The 11,450-nt window shown below is 49.0% G+C and overlaps 1 protein-coding gene and 1 pseudogene across 1 annotated transcript; both read left to right on the forward strand.

Moving 5' to 3' along the window:
• The first annotated feature begins 880 nt into the window (after positions 1 to 880).
• On the forward strand, positions 881 to 2,879 carry LOC125516941 (annotated as a pseudogene).
• A 1,392-nt stretch (positions 2,880 to 4,271) lies between these two features.
• On the forward strand, positions 4,272 to 5,712 carry LOC125515053 (cold-shock protein CS120). Its single transcript, XM_048680472.1, has one exon. The coding sequence runs from the start codon at positions 4,369 to 4,371 to the stop codon at positions 5,542 to 5,544; it is 1,176 nt and encodes a 391-aa protein (XP_048536429.1). The 5' UTR covers positions 4,272 to 4,368; the 3' UTR covers positions 5,545 to 5,712.
• The last annotated feature ends 5,738 nt before the right edge of the window (positions 5,713 to 11,450 follow it).

An 11,450-nucleotide genomic window follows, 5' to 3' on the forward strand; every position in this document is an offset into this window, starting at 1 on the left:
TGTGTTCAAGTTGTAGACAGAAAGAAATTCATGAGCTTGCCAGCAAAGAGGAACACACGGTAGGTTTAAGTATCTGGCGACACGGTAAAATTGCTCACGAAAAATATCTCGGGAAGAGGCAAAATACTAGTAGGGCTCAACGCAAAGCACACACAATGCAATGCAGAATCATCCTTACAATCCTCACCCTTTTTACCCGTTGTCCTTGGAATACATGGCCAGACAGGCATGTGAACGCAAAGAAATAAATACAGCAAAGGGCTTCGGAGCGGTAAAAGAAATGGTAGCTTCGTGTTGCCGGACTTCTCTTACGGCGTGTTTGGTTGCCCGCATCGAGCCCAACCAGGCCCGCGCAAAAAGGAAGAGGCCTGTTTGGTTGCCTGGTTTTCCTGTTGGGCCTGCATCGCACGCTCCTCAAAGCAGCCCAAAGCCTGACTCGTTGGAAACCCTCGGATCGACAGTTTCTCGCGAGTCAGGCTCAGTGCGGCGCGAGGTCGCACGGGCGGGAGTGAGGCGAGGGCGAGGGGGATGGCGGGAGATGGAAATCTGGCGCGCCGTCCTGGCGCCAAATTAGCCTCACCCCCTTTCACTCGCTCACCCATAGCCACTGCCCCCCTTTCTTCCCTACTGCCTCACCACCGGCGGCGGTTGCGATTTCAGATCTGCGCTATAGGCGGCGGAAGAGGCGGCGGCGTTTGCGGCGGATCTGGTGCTGCCCTTGCTGTTGGCCACCGTCTGTGCCATGGCTCCCCCTACGCCGTCCTCGTCTCCGATGTCGGTAAGCAGCACCCCTCCCCCATTTGTTACCTTATTGGTTAGGCCGTTAAGCTAGGTGTACGATCGATTTCCCACTGAACGAACCGTCGATGTCGACTAGGTTATGGACACACGGATGAGGCTGATAATCCAGGCAGCAACACTGATTAGTGTGATTCAGACATAGGTCATGTTCATGCACCAGAGAGTTGTTCGTCGTGCTGGGAGACCTTTGCTCCACTATGGTCCCTTGTTTCCCCGGGAATAGGAGAGGATCCAAAATCTGAACTACATCTACAACTGCAATGACGTCGAGGCTCTGTAGATGCTTGGAATGAAAAGAGCACCATTTGCCAGGCTTGTCGAGACCTTTAGGAGCAGGGGCTGTTACAAGATAGCATCAACACCGGTGTAGAAGAGCAAGTGGCGATGTTCCTCCATGTTGTTGGCCATAACCAGAGGTTCAGGGTCATTCACAACACGTTCAGGAGGTCAATGGAGACCATCTCTAGGTACTTCAAGCAGGTGCTTTATGCTGTTGGGGAGCTTAGAGGAGAGATGATCAGGAGACCATCTGGCCAGACACCACCCAAGATTCATGGAAGCCCAAGATGGTATCCATACTTTAAGGTGAGCATTGACAATATACACTTTTCATAGCTTGATATGCTTGTATTGTTCAAGTTGAGCACTAACACAGGCTTGTGATGCCATTTTCAGGATTGCATTGGGGCAATAGATGGCACTCATATCACTGCCAGAGTTTCTAGGTCACAGTCTGCAACATACAGGGGGAGGAAGCACTACACAAGCCAGAATGTGCTTGCTGCTGTTGACTTTGATCTGAAGTTCACATATGTGCTGGCTGGCTGGGAGGGGTCAGCGCATGATGCTAACATTCTCACTGACAGCATGAGTTGACCTGATGGGATCAACATCCCGACGACAAGTTCTACCTTGGAGATGCTGGCTATGCATGTCGGCCGGGTATTCTTCCACACTTCAGGAAAACAAGGTACCATCTCAACCAGTTCTCTGGTAGGAACTATCCTAGGACTGCACAGGAACTGTTTAATCTCAGACACTCCAGCCTTAGAGTAACTGTTGAGAGGGTATTTGGAGCTCTGAAGAATAGGTTTAAGATCCTGGATCAGAAGCCATTCCACCCATACCCCACTCAGGTTAAGCTAGTTCTTACTTGTTGCATTCTGCATAACTGGATCCTACAATGGAGCTTTGATGAACACGTGCCTGAGGAGGAAGATGTCGAGCCTGACGATGTTGTAAGCTCCGCCATGGTGTGAAGGCATTTGACAATGACGCTTGGAATAACAAAAGGTTGGAGTGGGCAGAGGCGATGTGGCTTAACAGAGGTCAGTGCAGGATTTGAAGAAGATGGAAGAAGAACAAGAAGCAGCAGGAGCAGTAGCAGAAGCAGAAGTAGAAGAAGAGGAGAGGAAGAGAAAGATCTGGCAGCACCGATGAACTAGCCTCTATTTAGCCAATGGCTCTTAATAATTTGAATTGTCATTTGATAGTAGTTAGGATGAACCGTCATTTGTTTAAGTAGATGGCGCTACATATTCAGATTCTGTGTGGCAAGCTCACCACTAATTAGAAGTGGTGACAACACCTTATGCAGGTTGCAACCAAACACCATGTCATATGTGCGCCTAATGCAATGCGGGCAACCAAATGCCGGGTCGAAAATGGTTATCTCATGCAACTAGGGGCATGCAGGCAATCAAACTATGTGCATCTGATTTTTTTTGACCTGTATCCCCTCAAACCGGCTTAATAGAGCCAGGCTCGCCGGACCAGGCTGAATCAGCAATGTAACCAAACACGCCCTAGTGATTCAACAGATTTCTAACTCATATTTTTAGAATAACAGGGAGTGAGCTGAGTTCCCCGGCTCCATTACTGGAAAACAAACCTGTGATCAGGTACAGTTTTACAACGTTCAAAACAAAAGAAGCGCTCTGCAGCAGCGTTTTAGGACAGACCCCCTCCCCCCCCCCCTAATGTGCTTCGATCCCACTGTTTTTCCTACGCGTGGCTGCAGTTTACCATCCAGCAACGGCTCATGTGGTTGCGTCGCGCTTGAATCATACCGCCTCTGATGATAACTGAAAGTCTGAAATTACCATAGGTCAAGTGCGAGTGTAGGATGAAAAAAGTGTCTATAAATTGCTTCAATATTTTTGTTGTGCTTTGTTTATATAGAAAGCAAGTCATATGCTGCTCTGATATGAGATTATTGCATAAACAGATTAACTTTTTTTATCTTAAAATTATATCTATGTATGGAGGTGCTACTGTTGCTGGAGGCAGCACTTCCAGTTTTCAGTTGAGACCAGATAATTGTGATCGATTTCACCCCCTCTTTTGGGTCATCTGTTCTTACTTCTGCTTTGGCTCACCAGCATTCATCTAGTGTGAATCCCCAACCTGCATTTAAATACTGCACTGAATATCTATAGTCTAGCAAATCAAGTTTGTTTGATGCAAAAATTCTGAGGATGTTGCTCTCTGCTATTGTCTTCGCAAATTGCCTGCTTCACGGTTTTGACTTCATTGTGGTTGTGTTTCTTTACTGCTAAAATACGAAGGATTGTAGTGACATGTCCTGAATCCTATGAATTAGAAAACTACATGAATTCGAATAAAAGACTGTTTGATATTATCCCTATAAAAGCAAAGGAAGTCTACAAAGATATTTCAGTGGATGCGCATTTTTCTCTAGAATAAAGTGCAAATGAATTTTAAGGAAAATTACTAAACATTTCAATCCTATAAATCAAACAGCAACATAGAGTGTACATTTGGCTTCAAAATTTGTCCACAAAAGAGTGTACTTCTATCTTCCCAATGCACTTTAAAGTAGAAAAACATACTTCTCTCTCATCACACGGTAATCAAGACAAGTAACAATCTACACATGATCTTTTTAATTTCTACATACACTTAGCTCATTAGGGTTGGATAATTAAAGATGAGAGAGATGATGGCTTGCATCTTTTCAATACATTTTTTACTTCACTTCATAATTTGTTCTAAAATCTCTAAGGACAAATTACCGGACGGAGAGAGTAAATCGTCTAAAAATCCTATAATAATTTCTTTTGAATCAAAGCCCTTAGCTTCTCGTATGCTTCGTCGTTACATGCCGACACTTTGGATCTTCCATCCTCTTATCTTAAGCAAACAATACCATTTTTGCAAGCGAAAAGAAGGATCAGATTTTTCGGGGAATCATCTTCTTCCCGGCCGGACGAGGACGAATGAGCTGGGACGTGGCGACCGGGACGCGCCAACTAGCTTAAGAGGCCCGGCCCCTCTAGTCGGCAGCCATCTGCCGACCACCGATGCCACCGCACGTAGCGCCCAGCCGCGGCGATTCGTCCATCTGACCACCCCTCTTTATGGGCTAGTCGGCACTCACCTGCCCGTCCACTCACGACCGCGCACGTCGTGCTTCGTCTACCCTCCACCGGCCTATAAATACTGGCCCGTGCTGCACATACTTTGCACAACCACCTGCTTCACACAGCCAAGAGAAGTAAACACATCAGCACTAGTAGATTTCACGAGTCAGAAGCTCAGCGCAAGATGGAGAACCAGGCACACATCGCCGGCGAGAAGAAGGGCATCATGGAGAAGATCAAGGAGAAGCTCCCCGGCGGCCACGGCGACCACAAGGAGACCGCTGGTACCCACGGGCACGCCGCCACGGCGACGCATGGTGCCCCGGCCACCGGTGGTGCCTACGGGCAGCAGGGTCACGCTGGAACCACCGGCACGGGGTTGCATGGCGCCCACGCCGGCGAGAAGAAGGGCGTGATGGAGAACATCAAGGACAAGCTCCCTGGTGGCCACGAGGACCACCAGCAGACCGGTGGCCACTACGGGCAGCAGGGACACGCCGGCACGGCGACGCATGGCACCCCGGCTACCGCTGGCACCTATGGGCAACAGGGGCATACCGGCACGGCGACGCATGGCACCCCGGCGACCGGTGGCACCTATGGGGAGCAGGGACACACCGGAGTGACCGGCACGGGGACGCACGGCACCGGCGAGAAGAAGGGCCTCATGGAGAACATCAAGGAGAAGCTCCCTGGTGGCCATGGTGACCACCAGCAGACCGCTGGCACCTACGGGCAGCAGGGACACGTCGGCACGGGGACACATGGCGCCCCGGCTACCGGCGGGGCCTACGGGCAGCATGAACACGCCGGAGTGGCCGGCGCGGGAACATACGGCACCGGCGAGAAGAAGGGCGTCATGGAGAACATCAAGGACAAGCTCCCTGGCGGCCACGGCGACCACCAGCAGACCGGTGGCACCTACGGGCAGCAGGGACACACCGGCACGGCGACGCATGGCACCCCGGCCGGCGGCGGCACCTATGAGCAGCACGGACACACCGGGATGACCGGCACGGGGACACACGGCACCGGCGAGAAGAAGGGCGTCATGGAGAACATCAAGGAGAAGCTCCCCGGTGGCCACGGCGACCACCAGCAGACCGGTGGAGCCTACGGGCAGCAGGGACACACCGGCACGGCGACGCATGGCACTCCGGCTGGCGGCGGCACCTACGGGCAGCATGCACACACTGGAATGACCGGCACGGAGACGCACGGCACCACGGCCACCGGCGGCACCCATGGGCAGCACGGACACGCCGGAACGACTGGCACTGGGACACACGGCACCGACGGGGTGGGCGAGAAGAAGAGCCTCATGGACAAGATCAAGGACAAGCTGCCTGGACAGCACTGAGCCCGGTGTGCCGACGGCCGCTCCCTTGCAGAATAATAACCCTACCGTGTATAAATTGATCTGAGTCTAGTTCACCTAGCTCACTTGGCCGTTGGAGGAGCGAATGTATCTTGTATCTTGTTTAAAGTTTTCACGGACAATATTGTGTTCACGGTTTTCGTCTGTTTACACTCTGTAGTGCAAATTTCCTTTTGTTCTTCCTTTTTTGTCCATCTTATTATCCGACAGACAGACGCAGCGACCATTGTCAGATCAAACTCCGGGTTAATTTCAATCCTAGTATCAGGCGACACTCAGAGTTTGATCTCGATCCTAGTATCAGGCGACACTCGGTGAAATTGCTAACGCTTACGAGAAGAGGTCGGCAAGAAGCAAAATGGCTGAGACAAAATACAGCGACGGCGACGTGGCCACACAGGCATCCTAGAGTACAATGCATGGCCAACCAGGCATCCTACATTGGAGTAGTGCTTAGCGCAAATCACATACAACGAATACAGAATCATCCTCCAAAAGTCCAAATCCTCGCTCTTTTTACCCATTGTCCATGGAATACATGGCCAAACAGGCATGTCAACAATGTTGAAATAAATCTTGCAAGTACTTCGGAGCTGTAAAAGAAAGGAATGGTAGCTTCGTGCTGCAGGACTTTCCAAGTGGTATGACAGTTTTCTCTTCTTTAGAATAAACCCTGGCTTCGTGCTACTTGAAAGAAGCCTGTGATCAGGTTCAGTTTTACTTTTACAAAGTTCAAAACAAAAGAAACACACTCTACAACAGCGTTCTAGGACAGATTTCTGGCTTATAGGCCACTTAAAAAAAGCTGAACACAAAACCCGAGGTCGCCCCTGCCGGCGACAGGGATGAGGATCCCTTGACGTGGGCTATCCTACCTTTGAGTCAATGACATATGTGTCCCACCGAGCGTGGGGCCCATCTCAGTGACTCAAAGGCAGGGTATGGCAGGGGTTGCTACGTCGGAGGATCCATGTCCCGGCGACAGGGGGCGAACCCTAGCGCGCCGCAGCTTCTCCCTCCCCTTCCGGCCTCCCTCCCTCGTTGCCGCCATGAGGTGCCATCGAGCAAAGCCCCGCCGGTGTAGGTGCTGGCGGGGCTCGCGTTCCTCTCTGCTCGGGGCTTGGGCTGGCGCGGGACGACCCTCTCGGGCGGAGTCGTGGGCCTAACGTGGGTCTCCTCGGCACAGCGGCGGGCATGCTGGACGGCGGCGCGGTGGCATGCTGCTGCATGTCCAAGGCGCAACGGCCACTGAGGGTCCTTCTCTAGCCGATGCGTGCGGGATGTGCCTTGGCCAGGTCCGGCCGGATCTAGTGCCAGTGGCCTAGAGCGCGGCACGGGTGGTGACAGGAGGCCTGGCCGAGTCTCTACAGGAGGTGGGCACGGTGGCCTGGGTGCACCGGGGTTCCGAGTATGGCGGCAGCAGGCAGCTGGGTCTCGGCCCAGATCCGGTTCTCTGGTGCCTCAGGGGGCCTTGGTTGGTGTTCGACAGTCGTGTAGTGGTGGCACTCTGGTTGCCCAGGCAGCCACATCTTCTTGGGCAGCGACGGTTGGTGCTCAAGGCCGGTGTGCCTGTGGTGGTGGCGCATCCCTTCTCCTAGTTCCGGGCCAGCGGCACGAGCTTCTCTCGCGCAATGGAGATGGCAGGGACGTGAGGCTTGTGCTCGGGAAGATATGATTGGGTCCTGATGTGGGTCGGGGCTCCCGCTCCTGGTAGGTGATGTTGGGCTTGGCCCCGGTGGTCCCACGGGCGATGAGGTCCCTCTTGTTGTTGTTGCGGTGCTCGGGCCCCCGCTACTTTGTTGGGCAGATCATCGTCGAAGAAAACTACCGAAGGGGGCCCACCCAGGAGCCACAAGCTCAGGGGGTGTGCCCACCCCCAGGACACGCCTAGCAAGCTTGTGGGCCCCTGGAGCCTTCGACAACCCTAAGTCCAACTCCATAAGTACCGTCTCACAGAGAAAAAAAAAATCAAATAGAAGGAATCGTCACATTTTACGATACAGAGCCACTGCCAACTCCCGATCTTCATCGGGAGGGCTGATCTGGAGTCTGTTTGGGGCTCCGGAGGGTGGAATTCATCGTCGTCGTCATCATCAACCCTTTTCCATCAACAATTCCATGATGCTCACCACCGGGAGTGAGTAATTCCTTCGTAGGCTTGCTGGTCGGTGATGGAGGTTGATGAGATTTGTCATGTAATCGAGTCAATTTATTAGGGCTTGATCCCTAGTATCCATTATGTTCTGAGATTGAAGTTGTTATGACTTTGCTATGCTTAATGCTTGTCATTAGGGCCCAAGTGCCATGATTTCAGATATGAACCCTTTATATTTTCATGAATATATTTGAGTTCTCGATCCTATCTTGCAAGTTAATTGTATGCACCTATTATGTTTTATGATCCGCATACCGCAAGGTGACAAAAATTGGGATTCTTTCCGATGATTACTGTAGTGTGAGGAGTTCATGTACTCACTAAGTGCTAATGCTTTGTTTCAGTTCTCTTTTATAAGGAGGCCTTAATATCTCTTAGATTTCCTTATGGATCCCGCTGCCACGGGAGGGTAGGACAAAAGATGACATGCAAGTTCTTATTATAAGCATTTATGACCATATACGGAATACATGCCTACATTACATTGATGAATTGGAGCTGTTATGTATCGCTCTAGGTTGTCACTGTTACATGATGAATATCATCCGAAACAATTATCCATTGCTGATCCAATGCCTACACTTTTTTCATATTGGTCTTTGCTAAGTTACTTTCGTTGCTGCTGATGTTACAATCACTACAAAACTGCTTCTGTTACTATTACTGTTACTACTGCCATCAAACTATTATATTACTATGCTACTAAACATTTTGCTGTAGAAATATAATTTCCCAGGTGTGGTTGAATTGACAACTCAACTGCTAAGGCTCATAAATATTCTTTGGCTCCCCTTGTGTCGAATCAATTGGGTGAAATACTACCCTCGAAGACTGTCGTGATCCCCTATACTTGTGGGTTATCACTAGACTCTGTGGCTGATGCCGGGCTAGGAGTGAAAGGAGATGCCTTTTACTCCTACTATGTTAGTGAGTGCATTGTGATGTGGGGGTGTGGTGGTGTCTCGGACATGGATGCCGGGGCGCCGACCCCGGATGGCAGTTCGCATGGTTGGCTCTCCGGCGGGCACCATTGTGGTAGTGTTTGCTTTTCATATTGGTCGTGTGGGCGGCGAGAGGTGGAGTGCTCTGGGGGGGGGGGGGTGGGGGGCTCGGGCGCGCTCTCTGTCACTGGCAGTGGAGGCTCCCCAATCTGGATCTGGAGTTCTGAACTCTTCACGCTTGTCATGGAGGCCTCGTGGTGGCACAAGGGAGCTGTCGAGCGAAAGCTTTACACTTTGTCACCCACGAGAACAACACTTGTGGTCGTCTATCTCTTCTTGAAGATGTCATTGTGGTGCATCTCCCCGTGTTTGGGTTTGATACGTCTCCATCGTATCTCCTTTCCAAACACCGTTGCCCTTGTTTTGGACTCTAACTTGCATGATTTGAATGGAACTAACCCGGACTGACGCTGTTTTCAGCAGAATTGCCATGGTGTTATTTTTGTGCAGAAATAAAAGTTCTCGGAATGACCTGAAAATCAACGGAGAATATTTTTGGAATATATAAAAATACTGGCGAAAGAATCAAGGCCTGGGGGCCCACACCCTGTCCACGAGGGTGGGGGGCGCGCCTACCCCCCTGGGCGCGTCCCCCTGCCTCGTGGCCCCCCTGGTGCTCCACCGACCTCAACTCCAACTCTATATATTCACATTCGGGCAGAAAAAAAATCAAAGAGAAGGATTCATCACGTTTTACGACACGGAGCCGCCGCCAAGCCCTAATCTCTCTTGGGAGGGTTGATCTGGAGTCCGTTCAGGGCTCCGGAGAGGGGAATCCGTCGCCATTCTCATCATGAACCTTCCTCCATCACCAATTTCATGATGCTCACCGTCGTGCGTAAGTAATTCCATCGTAGGCTTGCTGGACGGTGATGGGTTGGATGAGATTTATCATGTAATCGAGTTAGTTTTGTTAGGATTTGATCCCTAGTATCCATTATGTTCTGAGATTGATGTTGCTATGACTTTGCTATGCTTAATGCTTGTCACTAGGGCCCGACTACCATGATTTCAGATCTGAACCTATTATGTTTTCATGAATATATGTGAGTTCTGGATCCTATCTTGCAAGTCTATAGTCACCTATTATGTGTTATGATCCGTTAACCCCGAAGTGACAATAATTGGGATACTTACCGGTGATGACCGTAGTATGAGGAGTTCATGTATTCATGAAGTGTTAATGCTTTGGTACGGTACTCTATTAAAAGGATGCCTTAATATCCCTTAGTTTCCAATAGGACCCCGCTGCCATGGGAGGGTAGGACAAAAGATGTCATGCAAGTTCTTTTCCATAAGCATGTATGACTATATTCGGAATACATGCCTACATTACATTGATGAACTGGAGCTAGTTCTGTGTCACCCTATGTTATAACTGTTGCATGAGGAATCGCATCCGACATAATTATCCATCACTGATCCATTGCCTACGAGCTTTTCACATATTGATCTTTGTTTAGTTACTTTTCCATTGCCACTGTTACAATTACTACAAAACTGCTACTATTACTTTTGCCACTGTTACTGCTGCTATCATATTACTTTGCTACTAAATACTTTGCTGCAGATATTAAGTTTTCCAGGTGTGGTTGAATTGACAACTCAGCTTCTAATACTTGAGAATATTCTTTGGCTCCCCTTGTGTCGAATCAATAAATTTGGGTTGAATACTCTACCTTCAAAAACTATTGCGATCCCCTATACTTGTGGGTTATCAAGACTATTTTCTGGCGCCGTTGCCGGGGAGCATAGCTCTATTCTTTGAGTCACTTGGGATTTATATCTTCTGATCACTATGAAGAACTTAAAAGATAAAAGAACCAAGATTTTCCCCTCAACTACGAGGGGAGGTAAGGGACTGCCATCTAGCTCTGCACTTGATTCACCCTCTGTTTTGAGTAAACTTGCGACACCTACTCTTGCTATTCATTCTAATATGTCGCATGTTATTGATGATGCCACTTCTCCTTTGCATGATGCTTATGATGAAACTACTTCTATGCTTGATAATACTGTGCCACTAGGTGAATTTCTTGATGAACAACTTGCTAGGGCCAGGGAGAATGAAATTATTAAAACTGATAATATTGATGAAAGTGATGATGAAGATTATCCCCTAGATATGAATTGCCTGTTGTGCCTGAGGGCTATGTTATGGATGAAGAAACTGCTAGAGACTTCTTAGCTTGCAATGATAGATATGATCTTAAGAAATTATTAGCTAAGCTTAAAGAAAAGTCTTTGAATGCTAGAATGAAATATGACCCTGCTTTTGCTACTTCACCTATCTTTATTTCCGATAAGGATTATGATTTCTCTGTTGATCCCGAGTTAATTATTTTGGTTGAATCTGACCCTTTTTATGGCTATGAATCTGAAACTGTTGTGGCGCATCTTACTAAATTAAATGATATAGCCACCCTGTTCACTAATGATGAGAAAACTCACTATTACTTTATCCTTAATTTGTTTTTGTTCTCATTAAAGGGTGATGCTAAAACGTGGTTTAATTCTCTTGATCCTGGTTGTGTGCGTAGTCCCCAGGATATGATTTATTACTTCTCTGCTAAATATTTCCCTGCTCATAAGAAACAAGCTTCTTTAAGGGAAATATATAATTTTGTGAAAATTGAAGAAGAGAGTCTCCCACAAGCTTGGGGAGGCTTCTCCAATTACTTAATGCTTTTCCTGATCATCCTCTCAAGAAAAATGAAATACTTGATATCTTT

This window comes from Triticum urartu, chromosome 6 (assembly GCF_003073215.2).
Source record: "Triticum urartu cultivar G1812 chromosome 6, Tu2.1, whole genome shotgun sequence".
NCBI classification, from domain to species: domain Eukaryota; kingdom Viridiplantae; phylum Streptophyta; class Magnoliopsida; order Poales; family Poaceae; genus Triticum; species Triticum urartu.

Bases quoted from the DNA above. Each gene is read 5' to 3' on its own strand.
- LOC125515053 (XM_048680472.1), top strand. From the start codon at position 4,369: ATGGAGAACCAGGCACACATCGCCGGCGAGAAGAAGGGCATCATGGAG.